Source organism: Neomonachus schauinslandi, chromosome 1, assembly GCF_002201575.2.
Source record: "Neomonachus schauinslandi chromosome 1, ASM220157v2, whole genome shotgun sequence".
Taxonomy (NCBI): Eukaryota; Metazoa; Chordata; class Mammalia; order Carnivora; family Phocidae; genus Neomonachus; species Neomonachus schauinslandi.
Window position 1 is genome coordinate 184,846,282 of NC_058403.1, and position 26,442 is coordinate 184,872,723.

The 26,442-nt window shown below is 41.8% G+C and overlaps 1 protein-coding gene across 7 annotated transcripts in view; it reads left to right on the top strand.

The window, feature by feature from the left end:
* Positions 1-26,442, top strand: part of CADPS (calcium dependent secretion activator) — a 467,508-nt gene that overhangs the window by 386,275 nt on the left and 54,791 nt on the right. For 6 of the 7 annotated variants that reach the window (XM_021695231.1, XM_021695230.1, XM_021695232.1 and 3 more), the window contains 3 exons: positions 3,038-3,185; positions 11,302-11,376; positions 12,257-12,340. In XM_021695231.1, coding sequence (XP_021550906.1) covers positions 3,038-3,185; positions 11,302-11,376; positions 12,257-12,340 — 307 coding nt within the window. Of the gene's footprint in view, positions 1-3,037; positions 3,186-10,213; positions 10,229-11,301; positions 11,377-12,256; positions 12,341-26,442 lie in introns of all 7 variants that reach the window. The other variant, XM_021695233.1, reaches the window with a different exon arrangement.

The following is a 26,442-nucleotide window of genomic DNA, read 5'->3' on the forward strand; positions in this document are numbered from 1 at the left end:
CAGACACAGAGATGGAATTCCTCTGGTTTAACATCATTATCATCACCCTGTCTCTCCCCAGACACACATCCAAGTTCCTTTCCAGTTCATAATCATTCCATTATTTTTCTTCATTCAAAACAAAAAGAAAAAAAGAAAGACCACAAGCAGCGCAGGCCACTCCAGATCTCCAGATGTTGTGTAGTTTCGTTGATGGATCAGTTGTGGGTGATGGGGGCTGGGTTTGTCTGGGAGTGATCTGAATTTTATATCTTGGAAGAAGAAAAGAGAAGTAATAACGTCAAAACTGGAACCCAAAAGGGCAAAAGAACAATGCAGGTCCAGGCAGGTGAACATCTCAGCAGAAACTGGGGAAGGAGGTACATGCTGGGGGGAGTCTGGGCAGGTGTTTGACGGCACTTCTGGAAGGTCAAAGTCCTGGCAATCCAAATTGTGTGTTTCGTTCTTTTCTTCCTACTCTTAAAACCAAAGGCAGACCTATTGTTCAAGGTCAAGATGTTTCCTTAGAATTTTGAATTCTATCATTTCCTATATAGTCTCCATCAGTTTTAGGAAAAGCAACTCTTTTCTTGCAGCCAAACCATTCCACCAAAGACTTCTTATGGGGCAGTTCCCCTGTGGTGAAAAATTCTCTCCTGATCTGTAGTCAGGGCTGCAGCACATTAGAATGAACACTTACTGGCTTCTGATCTGTGCACACAGTTGTACAAAAAAATAGATATGCCCTTCTGAGAAGCCAGTCTTTCGAGTAGGGAGTAGGAAGTGGGGAGTTGATAGGGGAAAAATGGGAAGACATGTGGATGTGAAAGGTAGACAATGACTGTTACCACAAATCTTTGTGGCCAGCCACCTCAAAGAGTGTGAACTCCTCACCAGCAGGGAGTTTATCTTATTTATTTTGAGTTCCTGGCCCTCCCCAGGTCCCAGTATCATGCTTGGCACATAGTAGCTGTTGAGTAACCTCTTATTAACAGAAGCTGATCAACTGCACATTCACACTTGACATCAGATGCTTAAATTTCTTGATGTCCCTTCTAATTACATCCCCAGACAAAAGCAGACAACTGCAAATATAAGTGCAAATATCATCCCCTGACCTCCAGATGCAGAGGGTAAAACGTGAAAAAGTCCTTGGATGTTTTAAGACATAGAATCTATGTGACTAGAGCCTAGAATCTATGCTTTCCTCTTTGTGACGGAATAAACGGTCGTCGTTCTAGAAGGACATCACCATAAGGACATTATTTCATAGATGTAAATATACAACATCCAAAGTAAATCAAGCACTCTTCATTTCCAAGTTTCTGGGAAATTTAAATCATTCATCCGATGGACATGACAGAGCCTCTAGTCTAGTCTATACCAGATACTGTGTGCCATCGAAACCCGGCTCCCTAACCCTGTCCTCAAGGACAGTCAGTTGAATTCAGTAACCTCTCCATCCCTGGCATTTTCCTCCCTGGAGCCCTTGCAGTCATACTAATTTTGCATTTGGTTTCCTCTTTTCGCACCCTCCAAGGGCAATACACAGTTCCCCTGTGAAAACAGAAGACGTTTACTTCATTGTAAGGGAACGATGTAGCACTCCCCTTTCTCCAATTGGGCCGGAACTGGTGTGCCGGCCTCAGAAGATCAGCACAGGGACCTGTCCAACTCAGTCCCCATCAGACCTCCTTTTCACAAGACCAGAAAGGATGTATTTTCAGTGTAGCTTAAAATGATCATCATGATTAGAAAGCTACTTCAATGCACCGAGTCTTTAGAAGCCAAAATACATTTATCTTTAACATGATCATATAATATATAGGAGTGCTTTAAGGGTTTTTTTTTTTCTTTTAAGTTTTTTTCTTAAGAACTAGGCTTCCAACCTTAGAAATTATACTTGGCTTCCCTGCATGCACTCAGGGTGTGTTAGCAAGCTGGCATCCTTTCCTGAGCTAACTAGCTGTGTGGTCCTCCTCTGCACTGTTAGAAAACTGCTACTAATACCTCTTGAAGCAATGCTTTCCTGGTGGCTGCATGATCTCCAGAACCTGACGGCGAACAATGCTGAAAAGATGCATTGGGCGAAAGGAGCTTTAATAAAACCACTTACTAACCAGGTGCTTTTCTTTCAAGACATGGGATGATGTGACCCACTTCTCTAAAACCTTTTAAAATCTAGCTGGTCCCCTTTACAATGCCGATACCAAGGATTAAATCTCACACCTGTATTACCAGCTGGCCGTGTCCGACTAGGTTTTTCCTGTGAGCAGTTAGCACGTTGCTGGGATCATAATTTGACCTATGTCAGAATTATGTCCCATTAAGCTTGCACCATCACACAGTTCTTGAATTGGTAAGTATATTGTGCCATTTTCACTTACTAAAAATATATACTCTTAAAAATATAGAGAGATATATTCTCTGATCACAGAATAATAGACATTGCCAACAAATATAGTGGAAGTCCCCTGATACCACTTCTCCTAATTTAACTTTCCTCTCCAAAGGTACCTATCTAATTTTTTTAGTCTTTAAAACCATATAACAACTGGATCTTTTTTTTACTTCAGTCTCTTTCAAAACCAAAAGGAAAAAAAAAAAAACAAATGTCATTTAAGATTTTTTCCCCACCATGAGATTTTGAAGATTAAAAGCTGCTTTTTTGTTTTTTGTTTTTTTAATGAAGTGATTCAAGGTAGGCAGTTGCCAATGTGAGAGAACTTACATATGCTATAATGCTATAATTGGGTTTTTGTTAATTCATTCATTCTCCTGCAATTAGGGATCTCCATAGCATGTAAACTATAGACAGAAATACGCTGAGCTACAGGTGTTCCGTGTACTGCCGAGAAAGGGAGGGTTTCCGTGGCTGTCTCCGTGAATAGGCCTTCCTTAGTTGGGAAAGTCATTTTTAAAAGAACACATGGGAAGTCATTGTCGATTGAAACTGATTACAGCCTTCAATTTTCTTTTTCACTGACCTCTCAGAAAATGTCTCCTCCACCTGCTGCCATGAATGCTGAATTGGTCTTTTCCTACTTTGTTTTAATAGAACCAGGATTGCATTTGAAGTTAAGCTGCAAAAAACCAGTCGATCAACAGATTTTCGAGTCCCACAGTCAATATGCACCATGTTTAATGTTATGGTTGATGCCAAAGCTCAATCAACAAAACTTTGCAGCATGGAAATGGGCCAAGAGGTAAAAAAAAAAAAAAAAAAAATACAGATTTTTTCCCCCCTCCATTGATCATGTAAAAAAAAACTTCACAAATTCCTTCCATCTACACTAGCCTGCTAGTTTCAGAATATCCTTCTAACATGTGTGGATTAAGCTACAGATGAATGTTTGGTATCTGTTTGGTAAGTAAATTTCTAAGGCATGTGCTAATGAGAATGCCAGTCACTTGGAAGTGATTCTTGGCTAGAGTTGGGGTGGCCGTAAAGTTCCTTCAAGTCAAATAACGTGCAATGACCTTATTTATTAGGCTGGTATCTCCAACGGAGCTGTTTGCCAGAGTGCAAGTCATTTTCACATTTGAAGTGCATTTTATCACTTTGAACATCTGGACCGCAGGAGGGCTCTCTTTCTTGCATCAAGCAAGCTCCAGGATATATAATGTTTATCACCCTTCTATCCCATCCCCAGCCAGCAGGTTCTGAATTTTTAAGAAATCACAGACTTTCCTATTTCCTTAGATTGAGTTGATTGTGAATCTTCCCTGACCAAAAGGTTAGTCCTTTGCTTGGTTTCCAATTCCAGAGTGGTATTTAAAATGTAAAGGAGAAAGAAGCAGCAACTCGGGCTTGATTAAAGACTATCATGATCATTTTTCTCTGATGGCCTCAAGCCAGCTAGATATTCATATACCAATTTAGAATTAATTCAGAAACATTTCTGGCAACTCTCATGTTGATGCCAATTGGCATAAATTGCTCCTAAATCAGATCTTTCGATACCAGCCTTACATGCTCAGAATTCTTACTAAATTATATTTGCTCCTTGTTCGTTATTTATTTTCTCTTATCGGCACCTTCCATTTTTAAATGTGGGTTGGTGGTATTCTCTTCCTGACAACATCATCTCCAACCTTCTTTCCCCACTAATCAGCTTCCTCAGCCACCTCTGTTAGTACTTGCTCCCGACTGACTTTCTTTGGAGGGACATTTGCTCAGGGGTTATATTCTAGGCACTAGGGGCAAATGCAAGGGGTCCACAGTTCTGTTTCATGGCTCCATGTGCTGCCTTTGAGTGACCCGGAGCAGTGGTTTTCAAGATTTAAGTGAGCATCAGACTCATCTAGAGAGCTTCTCAAAACCCAGATCATTGGGTCTCACCCCAAGGATTTCTGAGAGGTCCGGGGTGTGGTCTAGGAATTTGCATTTCTAACCCATTCCCTGGTGATGCTGATGCTGCCGGCTGGTCTGGAGACCACAGGTTGACAATCATTGGTGTGGAGGCTCAGTGTCCAAAAAGGAGTTAAGATTAGGGCTCACACCTGAAGGACAGCACCCCGAGAAAGGCTCAGGTTGGGTGTTCAGCCACCAGGATTCTTACCCTGGCTGTGCTGCAAATGAGCTGGGCCTTAGTTTTCTCATCCATAAAATGATAACACTATTCTAATTTAATTCAGGCTATTTTGAGTTGCAGTATCAGTTCTTCAAATCCTACCAAGAAGGCCAGCATGTGAAATAACTAAAATGAGAGCTGCTCTGGATAGAGTGAAGGGCAGGGGGGCAAGAAGAGGGGCCCCGTGCTCAAGATACCGTGTTCCTTTCCACCTCTACATTTCTTTGCTGCCCACCTGAAGTCTCTTGGGCTTCATAGAGCCCACTTGAGAAACCCTGCTTTTGGTGATCTCTAATGTTCATTAAGATCCCTTTGAATTCAGACTTTCCAAAATTCTATCCCTCCTGAATTTTTCTCCCCTTGAGCTCTTTTTTAAAAAAATTGAGATGTCATTTGCATGCCATAAAATTCACCCTTTTAAAGTATACAATTCAGTAGTTTTTAGTATATTCACAAAGCTGTGCAACCATCACCACAATCAATTGCAAGACTCTTCCATCACCCTAAAAAGAATCCTGACCTATGAATAATAATTCCCCAACCCTCCCTCCCCAGCCCTGGGCAACCACCACCCTACTTTCTGTCTCTAAGGACTTGCCTATTCTGAGCATTTCATATAAATGGAATCTCATGTGGCCTTTTGTGACTGGTTTTTTCATATGACATCATGTTTTCAAGATTCATGCTGTCACATATATCAGCACTTTGTTCCTTTTTATACTGAATAGTATTTCATTATATGGCTTTACCACATCTTATTTATCAGTTCATCAGTTGATAGACATTTGAGTTGTTTCCACTTTGTAGCTACTCCAAGTAACACTGCCATGAACATTCATGTTCATGTGGACCTATGTTTTCATGTGGACCTATGTTTTCAACTCTCTTGGATATATACCTAGGATTGAACTTGCTGGGTGATATGGTCACTCTATGTTTAAGTTTTTGAGGAACTGCCAAACTGTTTTCCAAAGTAGCTGTACTATTTTACATACCCATCAGGAATGTATGAGAAATCCCATTTCTCTACAACTTAGCCAATAGTTCTTATTATCTGTTTTCTTATAGCCACCCTCGTATGTGTACAATAGTATCTCACAGTGGTTTTGATTTGCAGTGATGTTGGCCATCTTTTCATGTGTCTGTTGACCATTTGTAAATCTTCTTTGAAGAAATGTCTATTTAAATCCTTTGCCCATTTAAAAAATTAAATTGTCTTTTTATTATTTAGCTGAAAGAGTTCTTTATATATTCTGGATACTAAACCATTATCATATATATGATTTGCAACTATGTTCTCCCATTCTGCCAGTTGTCTTTTTCACTTTCTTGGTAGTATCCCTTAAAACACAATCATTTTTTTTAGTTTGATGGAGTCCAGTCTATCTCTCTCCCCTTGGAGTTTCCCGAGATGTCCTTTTCAACTGAGTTTCACAAGGCTGACAGCATTCTAGGATGAAGAAGGATTGTGTTGCACTAGGACTGGCCTCCTTTCCCCTCAGCAGCTCTTACAGTCCCTCTTCAAATTGACTCAATTGTGGCCATATTTAAAGAACTCCCACATACCTAGTCAGATGCTAAGCAATCTTTCCAAACAAGCCAAGTCATTCTGATCTTAACTTCTTTCTTTTTGAACTGGGGTTTGGAGAGAGTAGTGGGAGTTGGGTGGCAAGGGTTATTGTCACAGCCCCACTGAAAATTTGATAAAATTTAGGGAACCAGTGCCCAGGAGAAAAAAATACTTTCCCACAATTTTGCATTTCAGGTGACCTGTGGACCTTGTTAAGCCAGACGGTAGCCCCTAGTTGGAGATATATGATGAAAAATAGCAAGTTGATTTTGTCACAAGGGGATCCTGCTCTTTTCTTTACCACTGATCACTTCAGTGCTACAGTAGAATGACCTTGGCTTAAACTTGGGGTCATGGTTTTCTAGAAGAACAGGTTGTCTAGTGGCTTAAGAAGTACATATTATGGAGCCCATACCTTAGCTGCCAAACTCTGTGACCTTGAGCAAGTCCTTACTCTTACAACTTTACTGTCATCATTTGTCACTTGAGAGATACAGCAGGTGACACACAACCTTTGAGAGATACGGAGCTTGTTGAAACTAAGGATAAACCTCCCTCACTTCTGGATGTCAGATTAGAACGTTGTCTTGGATATGCCCAAATAGTAACATTTTTGAGGCTAAGTAGCAATGCCTACTTCTTTCTGGACATTGTTCTATTTGATAAAGTAGAAAACACTTCATGTATCCCTTCCAAATAATTCAATTTTCTGCTTTTTTTTTAATTAAAACAATAACCAAGGCTGATAAACATTTCTCATTTTTCCTGAGCCCCCATACCCCTCCTCCCAGACCAAATGAGCTTTATTAAAGACTCATCCAATACTGTATTCTAGTCTGTGGCTCTTATCCTAAGACTGCCAGTTTCTCAAGCCATGCTAGAGAGACCCCGCTATGCCATTTCTCTTTAGCATAATTGAATCAGAAACACCTGTGTGACCAGCTCATGGAAACAAAGGCCTCTGCTGACCTTAGAATACCAAGTGACTGAGAATAGTAAGAGTCAGAACGAAGCCAGACATCATTTTCTGCAAATATATACTTCCTTTGAGGGACCTTGCTAGCTGTGACCTTGAATAGAACTTCAATGGGAAGTCTCGTGCAAATGGTCTCTTCTTAATTTTTCTTACTTTGCAGAATGGGGATATTCATCTCCAAAGTCAACTGAATTGTAAAAATGAGATTGGCCAAGGATGACTGGAAATTGGGAGAATAGGTAGCAGTTCAATGCTTTTGCATAGTTTTCACTTTGTGAGTATGGATATTAAGCTCACATGTAGATCTAGTTATAGTACCTGCTCCTACCTGGATTCCAACTCTCTCGAAGTGTTTTAGACTATGACTGGCCAGGTGATACAATATTCTCCCATCTTAAGATCACTTCCTGAATTTCATCACCAGGGTAAAGTCTCATCTAAAGGCAGCTATTGAAGCATTTGTTAATCATACTTTTCCATCTTAAATATTTATTTTTTCATTAAAATTTGCAAAGCACCAATAGAGAGGAAATTGTGTATTAGTTTTTTGCTTGGTCTAGTGTGTTTTCATCTCATTTCCAAGGTCAGATGGTCTTAACAGAAAGACAACATACACACAATCTGTTCCATGACAAGGCAAAATGTGCAGTGCAGGAAGTCAAGTGGAATGATTTTTACAAAGTGATTGTGAATTTGCCGCAGCTCAGCTCATCAGAAGCAGAAGTGAACTCCCAGACTTTCCATACCATTGAAGATTAGCAGTTCCCTTGCTATTATCATGATCTAGTGCCCCAGAATATAATTTATGTGTAGTATTATTATTATTGTTATTATTATTATTATTATTACCACTACTACCACTAGGGTCAGGCCAATCCAGTGACACCCAGACAGGGAACTGGAAAATGCAAAAATAGGAAGGATCCCTCTTTGTACCCATATTGAGATGCAGATGGAATTAGATAGTCCAGACGGACTGCAAGAGACTTGTGACAAGATTATCTTATTGGGGGAATGCTACCTAAAAGATGCCCTGGTAGTGTTTATACCCCTTCATAGAGCTTCACGTGTGCATGGAACAAATAATCTCCCCAGAAAGAGCATAATGAAGGTCGAGTGCTCACTATTGCCCCAGAAAAGCTGGTTAATCAAATGAGTCTCAGGAGACTCTGGTAAAAGAAATTCGTGCATTTTGTACTTCCTCACATAGGAATGGGGACTGCTTTGGTGTATACTACTTTAATGCATGATAAACAGAGTGGATGTTACCCTGCTGAACGATCTTTCCCAAAGTAGGTTTTATTTAATTCAGATTATAATTTACATACAACAGAATATATATAGATTTTACATGAGTGTAGAGAAATGTCAACACGCATGTAACCACTATGCTAACCAGTTAATGATAATAGTAGTAATACTGCTATATAGTGCTTCTCAGTTTCTATACCATATTTCCATGCATTGTTTCACTACTGTGTTAGGTGAATATGATTCCTGTATTCACAGGGGTCATTCTTAGTCCCACTGAGGAGATGAGGAAATAGACCAGCAGAGAATGACATGTTCAAATTTCCTCTGGAAGTAAGAGGCAGAATAATCATATCAAAACAATCTTTTCATGACAGAAAAAAAAGAAATGTGAACAGGAGTGGAGAGAATCATATTTGTTTAGAGTGAAGAGACAGTGGGACTCTCTGTGGGGAGGTCAGGGCCAAGTTTGGCATGGAAAAATTGAAGGCGGGAAGAGGTTCCCATTGACCCACTACATCTCCATATCCTTCAGTTTGGACTCCTTCCAGAATGAAAAGGTTTGAGGTTCCCCCCACTTGTGAAGAGAAAGCTTATTTGATTTTCAAGAAAGAATAACATTACTAACACCTCAGACCAAGAGCCTGTATCTTTCTTGGTGTGTGGAAAACAACTGCTCTTGGCTCTGCTTGCCATTTCACCCAAGTTTTTCAAGAGAATGTTTCTATTCTCAGTGATGTTCTTTGCTTGGTTAGATGCCCCTCGTTTAATATTTCAGATTGTATTATTTTGCCTACAACTTGCTTTTCTGAGTTAGTTGAATCTCATAATTAATAAATGTGAATCATTTATAGTAATCCAAAGAAAATCAAGCAGAGTGAGGCAGTCACATGAGGAGGAAAGTAAGCATGTGATACTGGATCTTATCTCAAGACCTAAAAATGAATTTGGAGCCCTGTCAATATTCCTGAATTCTTTTGCTCTGACATCTTTCTTTGTGTTTCTAGCACAGAATTCTGCAGATAGTTTTTGCATTTAGCTTCAGGTTTATGCCACTTACTAGTAAATCCCTTCGTGAAGCTAGCAGTAGAGCCAACGTGGGTTCTGATTCATCAGGACTACACAACATGGACCATTTGGTTTATTGTTTTTCCTCTAATCAACTGAAAGGGAACTAAAATGGGAAGATGGAGCATTAAGACCATATCTCCTTACCCTTAGTTTCTGCTTTATGAACTTGAACAAATAATATTTGAATTGCAGTTATAGTTGACAAGATGTTTTCACATCTGATCCTCACTTGATCTTCATAATGGATCTATGAGGCTGAGAACAGGACCACCAGGAAATGGTTTTTAAATAATAATAATAATAATAAGATAATAATAATAATAATAATAGAAGAACAGAGCTGCTAAATATCTTTAAACAGGGTTTGCTTCATTCTCTTTCCAAAAGCAGTATTTGTACTGGCTTCCCTTTCCACCCCACCCATTGGTCCTGAGTGGCTAGTAGTAGTATCTGTTTTTTTACAGATGAGGAAACTGAACTATATTTTCGTAGGCGACCTGACTTCCTAACTTTGCACTGGGACTTTATCCAGCTCTTACAATTACAAGCGAAATTCCCCTGTGACTTTTACTGAATTAACTTAATTCACATCCCTTTACTCACTTTCATTAATTCTGATTGCCAGTTATCAGAATATCAACCCACATTCTCATGGCTTATTATTTCTGTATGTTTTCATAGCTTTTTGAATGGTTTGTTTAATTTTCATTTTCTCATGTGTCTTTTTGTCCTAATTTTTATTTGCACTGTTCCTTTTTTTTTTCTATTCCTAATTAATCATCCTTCTGAAAGTTTGCTAAAAAGTGGGTAAGTGCATTTTCCTTTCCAAATAGCAATGTTTTGCATTGTTATTTTTTATTAAGGAATACAGAATAATTCAAATGGATACTAAAATGATCTAATAAATGTCAAGGAACTGGCATACAGTACTTTCTGTTGAAATCGCTTTTCCTCTTTTCCTGGCATTTACAGCAGATTTTTGTTTGTGTGGGGGTTTGTTTTTGAATTACTATTTAAATTTAATCGACAGCAGCCTTTAGAGAAATTGAAAAAAATTTTTTTTAAAGATTTTATTTATTTATTTGAGAGAGAGAGAATGAGAGACAGAGAGCATGAGAGGGAGGAGGGTCAGAGGGAGAAGCAGACTCCCTGCCGAGCAGGGAGCCCGATGCGGGACTCGATCCCGGGACTCCAGGATCATGACCTGAGCCGAAGGCAGTCGCTTAACCAACTGAGCCATCCAGGCGCCCCGAGAAATTGAAAAATTTAACAGGAGTCTTAGTGGAGGCTCTAAACCTGCGTCTGCTTTTCCATGAATAGAGAAAATGAGTGGCTGCTACAGGGGTTCAGAAAATGACACTTTGCCTTGGCACTCAGTCAACATCTAGAGATAGAACTAGTGGGCTCTGGGGCATGAACCCAAAGTATCAGAGGGTTTCAGAACAGTTTTTGCAAAATCAGTCACAGTGGTCTTGGTCAAATTCTGAGCCACAACCCCCAGCAGTTTTCCAAAGAAAAGTTTTCATCCCCTGTATTAAATTATTGTGATACCTTGTTTTGTAAGTTCCAGACCCACACACCGCTAGGCCATGAAGCCATCCATGCATGCTATTTGTAATCGTGTGTATGTATCTACACATATCAAAGCCATCAAAAGCCTTGGGTGAGGAACCATGTGCCTGGTAACTTTTTTAAGAGCTTCAGATCTCTCTTTATCAAAGACCTGGAGTCAGAATCTTACAGCTGCTTCTGGGAGTATGGAAATAAACTGGGTCTGTAAGCCAGGCTTTATTTATAAATTGTGTTGTCTAAAAATTACTGACGGATGCAGTGCCATCACCTCCCCAACATGCTAATATTTGTCTTTCTGTGTTCTTTAGCATCAATACCATTCAAAAATAGATGAACTAATTGAAGAAACTGTTAAAGAAATGATAACACTCTTGGTTGCAAAGGTAACCTTCAGCTTCAGGTGAAATGTTTCATTGTGAACATCGCTTTGTTATATCTGCATTTCCATTAAAATGTAACACGTTAAAAAGTTGAGCTGGATACTTGTATCTCTCAGGAAATAAGATCGTACGTCACCCAGGCTCAGAATGATTTTTTCTGATGATTGCGAGCCGGGTGAAGATCAATCGATGAAGTGGCATGTGTTAACTTAATAAGAAATTGTCCCCAGACGTTGCACTAGGTTATGTGGAAAATGTTTGTTTTGTTTTTCAGCCCTGACAAAGTTAGATTTTAGAAACAGAAAGTTAAACGGTAATAAGGAATTCTGCCATCCTGAAAACCCCCTCTCCCCTCGTTTCGCATGCAGTGAGAGTCATAATAAAACATAAAAGTCAGATAAAGCTATTTCAGTCACCCTCATGAATTATAGAATTTTAACTAAGTAATGCTGAATGGGAAGACATTTATATTTGCCAGTGCTAAACTTCTGTTTCCCCCAAATTACTGATAAAATACAAATAAAAATAGATTGGATTAAATGTAGTGCTAATATGTAACGTAAAAACTGCTTTGCACAGTTTTGGATTTTGAAAAGTGCATTTAATATTATCGCATGCTGTATGCAACTCAATAATATTTTGTCACTTTATACTTCTGTAACACTCTATATTTGCAATCACATAATAATGAAGAGAAAGCCGGATAAGTCAAATATTTCTGTGTGAAAGCATCTATTCCTTTCCCCAAAAGCGGGAATCAAATAATAGAAGGCAAAACCGAGTGAGGTCATTGCTAGTCTCTGTGTGATTGGGGAATGTTGCTCCTTGGTGTGAACAATTAGAGTTTGAAATAATAATTCTTCTTTTTTTGCTGTTTTACTAGTTTGTTACTATCTTGGAAGGAGTACTGGCAAAATTATCCAGATATGACGAAGGGACTTTGTTTTCTTCTTTTTTGTCATTTACCGTAAGTAAAGAGCTTCTTTCTTCCTGGTTTTCGTTTTAGTTTTGGTTTGGGTTTGGGTTTAAGGGCGAGGTGCCAATGTGTCACTTTGGTTTGGGTTATGTTAATTGAGGTCAACTGCCAATGTATAATAACATTAGAAGAATAAGCAGGACATTTCACAACAGCAGGTAATCCAAAATCATTTCTATTTCACTTGTGAATATCCAGTATGTATGTATATGTATGTATGCACACACACACACACATATGTCTCTATACGTATGTATCCAAAAGAGAGTTGCTGGCCTGAGCCCACGTTAGCTATCTCAGACAAATCACTTCCTGTTTCTGGGCTACCATTTCCCCATCTGTAAATGAAGAAAATTAATTTCAAAGGTTGCAAATAGAGACCTTCAGATCAGACAGAGCTTTTAAATATGTTTTATTTGGTCCTCACTGTGTTAGGTACACTTTTCTTAATTGAATTAGTTGCCTTCATTTAAAAATCCAGAGAATTCACAGGGATGTCCATATTCCAGGCTTTATTCATAAAGGGCACAGTTAGCAGCTCTGGGCCTGCATACATGCATAGCAACCGTCTGCTGGAGCCAAGTCACAGTGGTCCCCATTGACCAGACATGTGTTTGCCAGTTTCCTGTAGTGTCCTCCTGGCGATTTTGCTCATTCATATACCTGCCTGGGCTTGGGAACACCGGAGTTTACAACCTCTGGAGCAGATGACCGAATCTGTACAAATTGTGAGGGGCTCTAATTCTGTGGCAGAATTAGAAGCGAGTTTGGTTGTGGGCAGAAGCCAGCCTAATTCTCTGTAGGCAAATGACCAAAGGAGATGGTCACTGGAAATGGGCTGCTTTGGGGGCCTGGTTCTCCCACCCTTCTTGTGCTCATTGCCTATGACTGCTGCATCTTGTCCTGCCATTTCTGATAGCAGGGTTTTTGCTGGCTCTGAGACTAGCTGTTTTCCTCTGACAATGCCATAGGAAAGGCAGTCAGCTTAAGTTCTGTTATCTCTGGATCTTTAAAACAGCCTTAATGTAGGAAGAATCTCCTAGAAAGGAACAGAATGCCGAGACGAGGCCCAGCACAGGCTAGGGGGTAGCACATCATCATCTTTGGAATCTAGCAGAACCAGGTTCAAATCCCATTGCCAATATTCACCAGCTGTGTGATCCTCAGTAGCTGTCTCAGTCTCTCTCAGCCAAAGCTTTGCTTTGGTTTTGGTTTTGGCTTTGGGGAGGGGTGCTGTTGTGTAATTTTGGTTTCGGTTTGTGCACACTCGTGTTAATTGTGGTCAACTACCATGATGTATGGGAGTGAGGAGTGGATAAGGTCTTCTATGAGCTGTTGTGAAGATAATAATGTAAGTGAAAGCGCATGGCATAGTCCTCGCACAAAGTAGGCCTCAATAAATGGTGGTTATCATTAATGAAAGATAACCAACATGATTATTATATAGCGCAAACACACATGCACACAAGTTCTCCCAAAATATGCCTTCCATTGGTATTTGCCATGCGTTAGATTTTCTGGGAATTAAGGGAAATGTAGACAAAAAACATTTAAAACAATTCTAGATAGCATCCATGTATCCACATACCCAGCTTGTTTTAATATGCAGCTCTAAACTTCCAGATATAAGGAATGAACTCAGCCCCAGAAGTGTGACGGCCCTAGTCCCTGGAATTTGGTGGTAAATGTGGGGTAGACGATGGCGACAATAAGAAATCTATCCTGTAGCTCTCTATAGAACCACCCATAATTTGTCCCAGCTGATAAGATATCTATCCAGCCACTCCTTTGACAGACAAAGAAACCAAGGCCCAGAGAGGGGAAGTAATGTGTCCAAGGTCACACAGCAATCCAGGTCTCCTGCCAGCTTCCCCCACCATTGAACAGCTTCCTGGAAAGAGTGGGATTCAGCTGGCAGTTGCCTAGCACTGGAAGGCGGATGGGCAGATGAGTGGGGAAGATCCATAAAGAAGAATTCGGGGCACATGAGTGGGAAATATTAGATAATCTTTCATTCTTCAGTGAAGTCATGGAAATGGTGAAAAGAGGCAGAATTAACTGCAGCATTTCTGGAAAACATTCCCCTGACACCCACAAAAGATATCACTTTCTTCGAGTCTTCATTTTGAGCAAGTGTTTTCACTGCGCTGGACTTGAACGAGTGCAAACCAGGAAAGCCCCTCTGCTTTTTTATAGAGCAGAATTCAGTCCACCCAGGGCCCCACCCTCATGACTGACTTCCCAGTAGAACTAGTGGAAGGGGGTCCCATAGCAGCAGTACGAGATCGCTGTACCAGGGGGATTCTCACAGGAGGGTGAGAAACAAAGACCTAGCATAGCCTAGGCAGGAGTTTTCAAGCTGAAATTCTCATGCTCTCATCTCTTTTCTGAGACATTTTGCAGCCTCACAGCATGCCTAGTGAAGTCCCCGTAACTGCAGAACGCTTCAGTGCCTGTTGCTGGGCCTGTAACTTCCCTTCCTTAGTGACACTTCTCCCACACACTTGGCCATCCCACGGCCAAAAGCACCCACTTATCATTTGCAGCCTCTGTTCTCATCTCCTGCTGGTATTCCAGCGTTGGAGAATGCGAGCTGTGCTTAGAGGTGGCAGGAGTATCTATCTCCGCACGTGGATTCTGAGCTCCTGCCCAAATTTCAATGGGCCTTTGAAGACTTCCTGCAGCCCAGTTGTAGTAATCACGCCAGAGTGGAGTGGAGGCGAGAGCAGAGGGTTGAGCAGGGGCAGCGGGCATTGTGGAAAGAGCCTGGAAATGAATGAGGCGAGAGCCAGCTGTGAGTCCCGGGACTCTGGACAAAGGCAGAGAGGTGGTGCTGCACCCTGGCAGGATTTCCTTAACTCTGCTCCCGTTTCTGATTCAATTCTTCAAGTATTACTGTGCACTTACCACGTCCCCACCTCAGCAGGGCTGCCAAGTATGAGCCATGTGCTGTGCCCCCCAGAAAGCTGACAAGTATCGACAAATATACCACCCTTTCCCCCCTCTTTCTCCCGCTGAGCGCCTCCTTTCCTGGGTGGGCTTGATTTCATGGTCCAAGCCAGACATTTTGGAAAACGTCTGCAGTGGCACGGAGCAGGCAGGAATATTTATTTCTCGTCTCCATCTGCATTGCTTCCTCTCTTGGAGAGGAGCTGGGGGGAGGAGGGAGGAGGAGATGTGGCTTCTTCGTGCCAGCCCGAGAGGCATCCAGGCACACCCCTCCTCTCTTCCCTCCCCAGCCTCAGCAGCAGGAGCAGCCTGGGATTTCTGGAGGCAGGCGCCTTTCGAACTTTGGAAAGATCAGCCCAGTTGGAAGTCGCAATTAGCAACTATCCGCCCATTTCCCCTGACTGCAAGATGTGCTTTTGTGTGGGTTGCCTGCTTGGAAGGGTCCTTGTCTGGTGGGTAGCCTAACACTGTTCTTTTAGGAGGCCAGGAAGGGGGACAAGCAGGTACCTAGGTCTCTCTCCGAACAAATTAAAATCCTTTCCTTGGTCCTATCCAGGTGTTAACAAATATGCTAGTTCTGGAATCCACTCATTCTTTCATTCACTCGTTCATTCATTCACCCAGCATGTATTTACCAGGCACCTATGTGTCATGCATTGTGCTAGTTGCTGGGAACACAGCAATGAGCAAGGAAGACATGTTCTCTGTCCTTTTGGAGCTTACATTTAGGAAAAGAGACAATAAAAAAGGAAAGAAAATTAAAGAGGGGGGGGGAGTGCTATACAGGCCACAAACTGGAAAGAAAGGGAGAGAAAGAGAGAAAGGAGATGGGGGTAGAGTTGCTTCAGTGAGGATGGTCACGGAAGGTCTCTGAGGAGGAGGGATGTGGGCTGAAACTAAGGAGGGGGTCAGCCATGGCTGGAAAAGAGGGGAGAATCTTCTAGACGGAACAGCAATTGCAATGACCAGGAGGCAGGAAAGTAGGAGGCATTTTTGTAGGATATTTTGGAAGGAACATGGACAGGATTTAGAGACTGAGCACATGTTGGGGGTGGAGACTCGATTGAAGGGGGCACCATGGAAGGCCCCTGCGCGGGGAGGTCTTGAAGAGCTCCTCTGCACCAAATGAGTCCTGACAGCCAGCGGTGTACAGCAGAAAGACAGCCGGGGGCGGGGGAGAGACCTGGGATGGGGTCCCAGCCCTGCCCCTCACCTGGGAGCTCTGTGACCTGGAACAGAGAACCACACTTGGCTTTTCATTCCCTTTGGCATAATACGATGATGGTTTTATTAGATGAATTCAGAAGTCTAAAATAGTGACAGGAGCAACCGCTCCTGTTCTTTAAGCACTTGCTAAGTGCCTGGCACAGGGCTAAGTGCTTTAAATACATTTTTCTCATTGCATCCTCTGAACACTGCCATTCCAGCAATGCTCTTGTGCAGAAGATCAGATTGAGGCTCGGAGAGGTTAAGCCCTCCAGCTTGACCAGTGTACTCTCTCCCATTAAACTCTGGAGCCTCCAAGGAGGAGTGACGATGTTGAAGGGGCCCACACCCACTCCCCTGGCAGAGAGAATGATTACCTCAAATCCTCTGAAGGCCCCTAGAATTCACTCAAGATTCCTCCATCAAGCCAGTCCATTTGAGATGGTCACGATGAAAATGGAAGCCACGCAGGACAGGCAGGATAAAGCCCCATTCAGAGCTGTCAGGGGACTAAACCCCACCCTATGTCCAATCTCCTAGGTCTCAAATCACCCGCATTCACCCTTTCTTTCCATTTGCTAGCATTTTAATTGTTTGCCACTTAGAAATGAAACAAAGTAGACATGCTTCTTCCTGCTAGAATCTAAGACCAGGGCTGGTGTTAAGTGCAGATCAACCAGCAGCATAGACTGCTTTTATGCAGAGCTCTTGTTGTCATGCCAAAGAACAAGACTGCCACTTTGGTCAAAAGCCAGAACTGCATCAAAGGAATTCACTTCTGTCCCCAGAACATTGTGGTCAGGAAGCAGTTCAAATTTTAGAGTGGGGTGAGTGTTCATAATTGTTAGTATTATCTCTGATGACGTCTCATTTTTGCTTTGGCTTCAGGGAATGCCCAGCATGGGAGAGATGGCTTTTCATAGTGTGGGCTGGTGATGGTGGAATAGATGGAGAGGTCTTGTTCTACCCTCAGAGGGTAACATCAGCAGATTATCAGATGCTGAATACATGTGATTCAAGTCAGTTGGCTTCCTTCAGAGTGGAGATGCCTGCCTTGGACAGAAGCACCCACCATGGTGGTAATAGCTGACGTTTCCTGAACATTTACTATGCGTCAGGCACTGTGCTAAGTGATTCACATGCATTTCTTCATTGATCCTCCCAGTCACCCTATGCAATAGATACGATTATTATCCCCATTTTACAGATGAGAGAAGTTATTTGTCCAAAGTCATACAAGTACTAAGACTCCATCTTAGATTTATTCCTTTATTATCTCCAGAATGTTATTCTCCATAGAAGCAGAGAAACTTATAAATGAAGTCAATTAGCAACTCTTCTAGGAACCATCCACTTACTGATACCACTTCTAAGGGAAAGTCCTCTATTTTTTTCACATCTTACCAGGAATAATATTTTATAAGTAATTTACCCACCAACTGTTTTGCAATAAAACCAAAGGAATTCACAATCCTCACTTCTTCTGTGCTTTCCACATAATCTTCGGTTTCATATTATGCCTTCATTCAACATGTTTGTTGAGTGCTTACTTGATGCCAGGCACTGGGGACATAGCAATGAGTAAGAAGGATCATGCCTCTTAGTATGTATTCTCATGAGGGAGATATATTCTCAACAAGTAGTTTACACATGTGGCAGTTTTCCCGAGAGAGGGAGAAGTAGCTGATGCAATGGGACAGTAGCCTGAAGGCACCCAACCTCATCTGGGAGGCCATGAAGGAAATGACATTTGAGCTGAGATCTAGTGGATCTTGCAAAGAAGAGAAGAAAGAGTACAGGGTACAAAGAGGAGAAAGGGAAGGTCCAGGGCATTCTGGGAACTGGAAGTCCACTGTGACTCGGGGAAAAGCCAGACTAAAAGGAGGAAAAGGACAGGCACGGAGTGAAAGAACAGCTAGTCTGTTAAGGGAGGAACAGCCTGATAATGAAAGAACTTGCCCATGGTGATGGGCTCAAAGGGCTTACAAGAGACATTATCCAAAACTGATTCAGCTGGAGAAGCTAAGAGAGGTCACAGAGAGACTGGCTACTGTTATCAGAAATGTGGGAGTTGTAGTCTGATTTTGAAGCTTTGAGCCACCATTGGAAGGCAAGACTTATTTTGTCTAATGTAGTTTGTTCACACTGACCAAAAAAAACCAAGCCACCGTGCTCTGAAATGTTCAAGAATTGTAAAGCACTGATCTGCCATGCCTTCGACCGACCTCTTTCATCAGCCCTTCCCCAATGGTTCAGAACTTGACATCCACTTTGGGGTTTATGACAGATAATTTTATCACCTAGTAGGACATCATCCTCATTTCCAGTTCATGCCTTGAAAACACAGTTGACAATTAACATACGTGCTGTCCAAAGCAGCCCTGCAGACGCTTTTCAGAAGAAAAAAAGAAGCATCCAGAGTTAACCATTTCCCTTAATGTTCTTTAGTAAACAGACAAACATAAGACAGACACAGTATTTTCTCCAGACTGTGAGATGCTGAGCAACCGGGTCCCAGAAATGTCAGCTATGAAAGAAATACCTAATGAATACAGATGAGGCTTCAAAAACAAAGTAATTGTTCTGAAATTAAAAGTTAGAAATGCTGCCTTGACCTCTAAACCACGTGTAGTAGGAAGCTTATCACCAGAAAGTTGGAGGGAGAGCTATGATTATGAAGCCCAGACTAACAGAAATGTGGGCGAGTTAGTGAACATTTGTGAGCCTCAGTCTCTTCATCTGTTGAGTGGGGGTGCTGGTGCCTCTTTCAGAGAGCTGACGAGATGATTACAGCTATAGTGCACAGTGACCTGGCAGGACACCCTGCACTCTGTGGATGCCCAGTAAATAGCCCTTAGCCTTACCTTCAACTTCAACCTGTAAGAAGGTTTAAATGATCCTAGCACTTTTAACTATTCTCTTACCTGGTCGGTCTTTAGTAATCATTTCTCCTAAGCAACCCAAATCACTGTTCATCACAGGATCAACCAAAACTCTTCTACAGCTCCATTTCAGCACATCCTTGTACTCAAAATTCTGATTCATCAAAAATGTTTTCCACTAAGTTTAGTGTATTTTAGTATTTAGTATTTTATTTTATTTTATTTTATTTTATTTTATTTTATTCTTATTTCTTTTAAGTAGGATCCACACCCAGTGTGGAGCCCAACACAGGTCTTGAACTCACAACCCTGAGATCAAGATCCAAACTGAGATCAAGAGTCAGACACTTAACCAACTGAGCCACCCAGGTGCCTCTTTCATGTTTTAATTCTTCCAGAATTTTTCATTCATACACAGTTTCTAGAATACCTATTAACCAAGATATTCAGTTAATCAGAATTGAATAACCCATGCTTATTCTCCGTGCTTATTTTAGGTTGAATCAGGTTTATTTCAACATACACCTATGTTACTTGTTTATCCGGTTCTGCCCATTACTGGAGTATAGTCCTGGATGGGTTAATTAAGCTCTGACCTTAGTTTACTGACCTATATAATGGGCCTAATAATAAGACCTCTATTACATGATGTTGTTAGAATTAAATGAGAAAATGTTATGTACCTGGAATGAGGTAAGCATTTGATACTTGCTATTGTTATTATTATGGTTCTTACTGTGGTTACATCACTGAGTCCTGAGTAGTAGCACCAATTACTTGATCTGTCACCATGTTTTCCATGACTGCTATATGTAAATTACTAGGCTAGGAGTTGTAAAAATAGAAAGACTTTTTTTTTTTTAAAGATCTTAGCTCTCGTTGTCTGGAAGTTACTATCGAGAGTGCATACAACCGAAGGAACATTTGAGGTTTTCTGGTCCAGTGTTCCCAGTGATGCACTGTGTCTGCTCAGTTCCTCCCTGCTGGTGAGAGCCACTTCTCCACATATCTTCCAATCTCTGCATTTTGTGATGTCCCCCTCGCAGCTCGAAATGGACTGTGGTCAAATTCCTCCACAGAATTGGTACGTGCTGCCAAACACAGTGGCTCCTCCCTCCCTCTTCTTCCTCTTCTTCCTCCTCCTCCTTCCTTTCTACGTATCCCTGAGTGTTTTCCAAGCACCGGAGATGCACCACATGGTACCTGAGATGATGTTAGATGCCACAGAAATGCTGCATTAAATAACACCAATTCCACTGTGAAAGAATGATCCCCTTTTTAATTTCATTTTCATCTTTATCTTTATATCAAGGGGAAAGTATCCAGTGAGTGCTTATGCGTCTTTTACACTTCTCTAAAATTTCAAATCTTCATGTGTAACAGAGAGAAAGAGAGAAAGAGGGAGCAGGTCTTGGGCTCAGCACCCTCTGCAGGCAACCGTGTCTACCTAGAATATAACGATGTTATTTTTATTTATGTTGTGTGTACTTTTACTTCCTTCTCCTCTTGATTGTATCTTGATATTGATTTTCCATTTATGGCAGTGGTATACATTTTCTTTTTATAATTAAGTATTTAAAAAGTGAGGCAATTTAAAGAAGAATATTAAGTATAGAAGTAAGTATAGTACAGACAGCACATGGGCCATAGCCAAAGTCAGGAACGTGGTGTTGATGCCAGAAGTTTGGGAGGTTGTGATACCTTCTCCATGCCCCCATTTTGCAGTTGTATAAACTGAGACCAGAGAATGAAAATGACTTGAACATCTAGACATGTTAGACACAGAACCCAGACCTTGTCCCTCATCCATTTGTTTGTCGTCTCCACTCTTTACCTGAGATGAGGAAAAAGAATTCTCCATGTGCAGCAGACCTAGACTGACTCTGATGGACAAGTTATCACTGGCAGTGGTGATGCAAACAATCTGTGCCCTCAAGTTCAGGCTGAGGCAGCTGGGGGACAAGGAGAGGGCATCGGCTGACAGGTGATCCCTTCATGCAGAAACAGGACTTTCAGTCATGACAGCACGGTTCTCCTTTGCGTAGCACCAAGGAAGCCAGAGGGACACAAGTAAGACATGGTGCTCGCCCTCTTCCAGCTTTCATTCTGTTGGGCTTCTCAGTGTTGAGAGGTGTTCTGAAGGCAGAGCAAAACCCAAAAATGCCAGAGATGGGCAGAGGCCCCACTATGATGGAATAAAAATAAGCCTTTGACCTGCTTGGAGAATTTATAAAATTAAAGCTTTTCAGTTTGTACTTCCAAGTTTCTCCTCAAATGAGAGTATGCCATGTAAATAGACAAATGGAAAAGCAGTACAGCGTCGTGAAGAGGTCACACCCTGGAGTCCAGCACACCCATATTAACACCAGCTTTGTGTCTCTGAGGAAGCTACGTGATGCTGCCAGCTATGTGTCTTTGAGGAAGTTGTTAAACCTCTCTGAGCTCAGTCTCCTCATCCATCCATGTTAATAATCATCATGCCCTCCATTGTGAGGGTTAATTACTTGTAAAGTGCTTAGCCTTATGCCAGGCAAATAATAAGCATGCAACCACTGTTAAGTCATCGTTAAAAGGGTGGGTTTGAAGGAACCTTTGAGCCTTGCAGAAATCCTCGCTGGGAATGAAGGATTGGGACAGAAATGAGGGAAACTGGAAGGAAAAACATGTCTACTTCAATCGGGCATCTGTTCGGAAGCCCCAGGGGGGAAGAGAGATGAGAACATACACTTCCTGGACCCAGTCTCAGAGCACAGTACCCTGAGCAACAGGAGATATGAACAATTCTCGTTAATGAGCCTGCGGCTCCTAATCAGTGCATGGAACAGAATGCTTTTGCTGAATGGAGATCATTTCCCTGCCTCGTGCCCAGCTCCCCAGCAGAGCCAGCAGCTCTTTGTTTAATGAAAGGTAGGGACTTCGAGGAGTGTGGTGGGATGGGCTGCAGGAGGCATTATTACCCTCATTACTATGATAATAGTTTCATCACAATCAATATTTATGAACATGCACAGAAGCCATGCAATCAACCAGCAGCCCTACAACTCAAGGTTTTCGTGTTCTTGCCTAAGGACGCTCTCCAGGAAAGCCTGGGCTCTCTCCTGCCTTCCTCCAGACCCTCAGAAGCCTACAGAGGTCCTCAGAGGTCATTTCAGAATATGCATGATGGTTGGGGCACCTGGGTGGCTCAGTCGGTTAAGCATTTGCCTTCGGCTCAGGTCATGATCCCAGGGTCCTGGGATCGAGCCCCGCATCGGGCTCCCTGCTCAGGGGGGAGCCTGCTTCTCCCTCTCCCTCTGCCTGTCTGCCTGTCTGCCTACTTGTGATCTCTCTCTCTCTCTCTCTCCGTCAAATAAATAAATAAAATCTTAAAAAAAAAATTAAAGAATATGCATGATGGTTACACGACAGTTATATATGAGGTCTTATTTGTGGTAATAGGTGCATATCATCATAGGTATCTCCACAGTCATCATCTAGGTTTGATCTTCAGACTTCGGAAATTATCCTATGAATAGGTAGGGCAGTGTAGGGGTAGTGTAATATGGTGGCAGATCCTTTGAAGTTAGACCCACTTGGGTTCAAATCCTAGCTCTCAGCTGTGTTCCCTGAGGAAACCGATTTAACCACTCCGAGCCACAGTTCCTTCAGTTGTAAAATGAGAGGACAAGTTGTTAGAAGCATCAGATAAGATGGTGTCAGTTGGGCATTCAGTCATTGGTAAATGCGCCCGTAGTTTTGTGTATGACTATATATATCAGGTGTTTGGTATTTCTATGCTGTCCATGAGAAAACTAAACAATGGTTTTTCCCAAACTCACAGAGCCAGGATTTGAGATGGCAGGAGAGTCCAGACTTGGACTCCAATATTCACATTCTATTATTTGCAAATTTTTCCTACACTGGTTCTATTTATAAGCAACTGAGGGAAACCTTATTTTTAAACATTTCAGTGTTTAAGTCTTTTCTTTCAAATGTGCACCAGATTTGGAAAACCAGTTGATCATTTTTCTGAGCCATGGCCACCTGGTGAGCCTCCCATAAAACATTTTTGGTGTCACAGTTCCCACATCTGCAAAAACAGCATTTATACACTCCAGCCCTTTGAAAAAGGAAAGGAAGGGAAGATGGCCTCATGACGTACATCCTCTATGTAGCATTTACGTGGTGCTTATGTGGGCACTTCATAACTGGCACTTCGTAACTGGCCAGAAACACCCTTGATCTTCAGCCAGCAAAGAAGACGTTTCAGCCGCTGGGCCACAGAGCTGGGGAATCCATCATGCTCTCTATGATTTCAGGTATATTTCAAGGGTTGTGTTTCTCTCTAGTCCTCCAAGAGTGTTGTAAGGGGCTTTGCCTGTAATTGTCACTTCGCCCCTGAGCAGGAGCCATTGAGGTTTGCTCAACTGCTCACCCGCACACAGAGTCCCAGTACATCCACCCACTGGTACATTCTGTCTCCCCCAGGCAATCAGTCCCTCAGTTGGCACTAACAATGTATTCATCTTCCCCAGATGCACTTAGAGCATCCAGATTATGGATGGGGGGGGAGGGGTTGCTAGGTTTTGCTTTTGCCTTTGTAGAGGACATATCTCAGAATCATGTCCCCGGTCAACCAAAAACCTTGAAGAAGTTACTCTGGAGGAGACACATTCCTCCTGCAAAATGCCCTTCTCCACTAAAATGTTGAAAATTCTACCACTCGTTTTGTTCTTTTTTCAATAATTTTTTAATTAAAGAAATATATATAGGGTTAAAAATGAAATAGTACAGACACTCATAGTAATAATTTTTTAAGAAACAACAGTTCTCTGTCCTGCCCCTTTCCACCCTTAATCCCTGACTCCAGAAAGGATCCCTGAAACAATTTTGTTTTTATCCTCATAGCCCCAAGTACTATCCTTACATTGCTATTTCTTGATTTATTGATCTTAGAGATTATTTGACTCCCTACTGTAATAGATGGAGCTTTAGCTTCTTACACTTCTCCCTCTCCCTCTTCCCGTTATGGTTGTATCAATATTGTCATTCCTCTCTTGGCATCTTGATTACTTTAAATTATACCCATCCACCTTGAATTCTTGTTTCATCCACATGATGAGGCTGTTGACACCAATGCCCTTTTCCTTCTCCTGCTTCCTCCTCCAACCGATCTCTTGTTCTAAGATGGGAATTGGATGGCACATCTCTTCATTATTAACATTTTACAGTGTAAGAACCTGTATTTATGAATGTCTCTTGAGTCTACCAGCACTGCCCAATAGAACTTTCTGCAGTGGGGGAAGTATTCTGTATCCAAACTGGCTGATACAGCAGCCACTGGCCACATGTGGCTCCTTAGCACTCAAAATGTGGCTACTTACAACTGAAAAGTTGAATTTTTAATTGTATTTTGTTTTCATTCATTTAAATGTAAATAGCCACATGGAGCTATTGGATAATGCAGGGCCAGACCAAGCTTAATATACAAGTCTGATTACAGAGAACAACTTGATTTTTTCAGCAAAAATAGTGATAATAGCAGACACATATTTCTTATTCCCCATGCCCTGAGAACTGATCTGCCAACTCATTTAATAACCCAACAACTCTATGAAGAGTAGTAGTATTCCCATTTGATAGATGAAAAATGTGAGGCACGGAAAAGTCAAGGAACTTGCCTAGTAAGTGGTAGAGCTAGAATTTGGCCCCTTGTGATCCAACTGCAAAGCCTGCGCTCTGAACCACCTCCCTATCCTGCCTCTGCTCCCCTCTGGAAGCTCTTAAATCTTTTTTCAGATTTTCCAATCTGCTGATCAATGATTTGGGTGCAGCTTCTCCCATGTTCCTGGCCTGAACGATGCTTATCATGGAGCTATATGCATTTAGATGTCAAGCCTGCTGATTCCATTTCTGCCACACACAAAAAAAAACAGAATGAAAACTGGAAGCTGAGGAAGGATGTGGGCAAATGTGGGGACTCAGGGCAAGTTCACAGAGGGGCTCGCTCCCCAGTCACAGGAAGGTTGTTCCTTTGGCCTGCTCATTCCAGCAAGACCAGTATAGCAACTAGGAGGTACTGTAAAGGTTTGCCGCACCTTTTTATTACGCCCCTTTGTATGTATTGTCTTTGTGAATCCTCACCATAGCCCAAAGAGGTGCAGAGGAAGAGGGCTGCAACTAGAGGGTGCTGGGAATATTAAATTGGATGGTTCATGAACAACACAGAAAACAGTGCCTGGCACAGGGTAGATACTCAGCACATGCTGCCTATTGTAATCCTTTTATCTCTTTGCCAGGTCTACCCATGGGGCCATTCTATGCTGTCTGGTACCTGCAGGAATGGTCTTTATTTATCTCAAATGCTTTTTGTTTTCCCTGTTACTATATTTTTCCTGGAGCCTCATGTCCAGAGCTCTTATGAATACTAAAATATTAATAAACGTCTTGTTTTAGTACGAGAGTATTTATAACTTTTTCAAGGTGTGGGAAGTGCTTCTATCCCACATTCTTCCTAGAGCTAACCTGCCTCGTACACCATCTGAGAGTCACAAACATTTGGTTTTTTTTTCTAATTCTGGAAGGAATCAGGAGAACACACTCAGCCTGGCACCCTATTATAATAGATAAGGACCTGAGGCTAGACAGGTAGCTAAGATCCATCAACTAGCTAATGGGCAAATGAAGATTAGACATAATTTTGTGATTCTCTTCCCACCCCCACTCCGTGGTCTCTCAATCATATTATAGCCCAGAGGTCAGAAAACTTCTGGAAAGGACCAGAGAGTAAACATTTTTTACTTCACAGGCCACACAGTCTCTCAACCTCTGCCCTTTGTTGTAAATGAGTGGGTGTGATTGTATTCCAATAAAACTTTATTTATGGACATTGAAATGTCAATTTCCCATAATTTTCACATGTCAGGAAATACTTATTCTTCTGATTTTCTTTCAACCACTTAAAAATGTGCAAACCATTCTTAGCTCATGGGCCATACAAAAATAAACAACAGGCTAGATTTGGCCCACAATCCATAGTCTGCCAACTTTTGTCTAGTCTATAAGCTATGGAGAGGA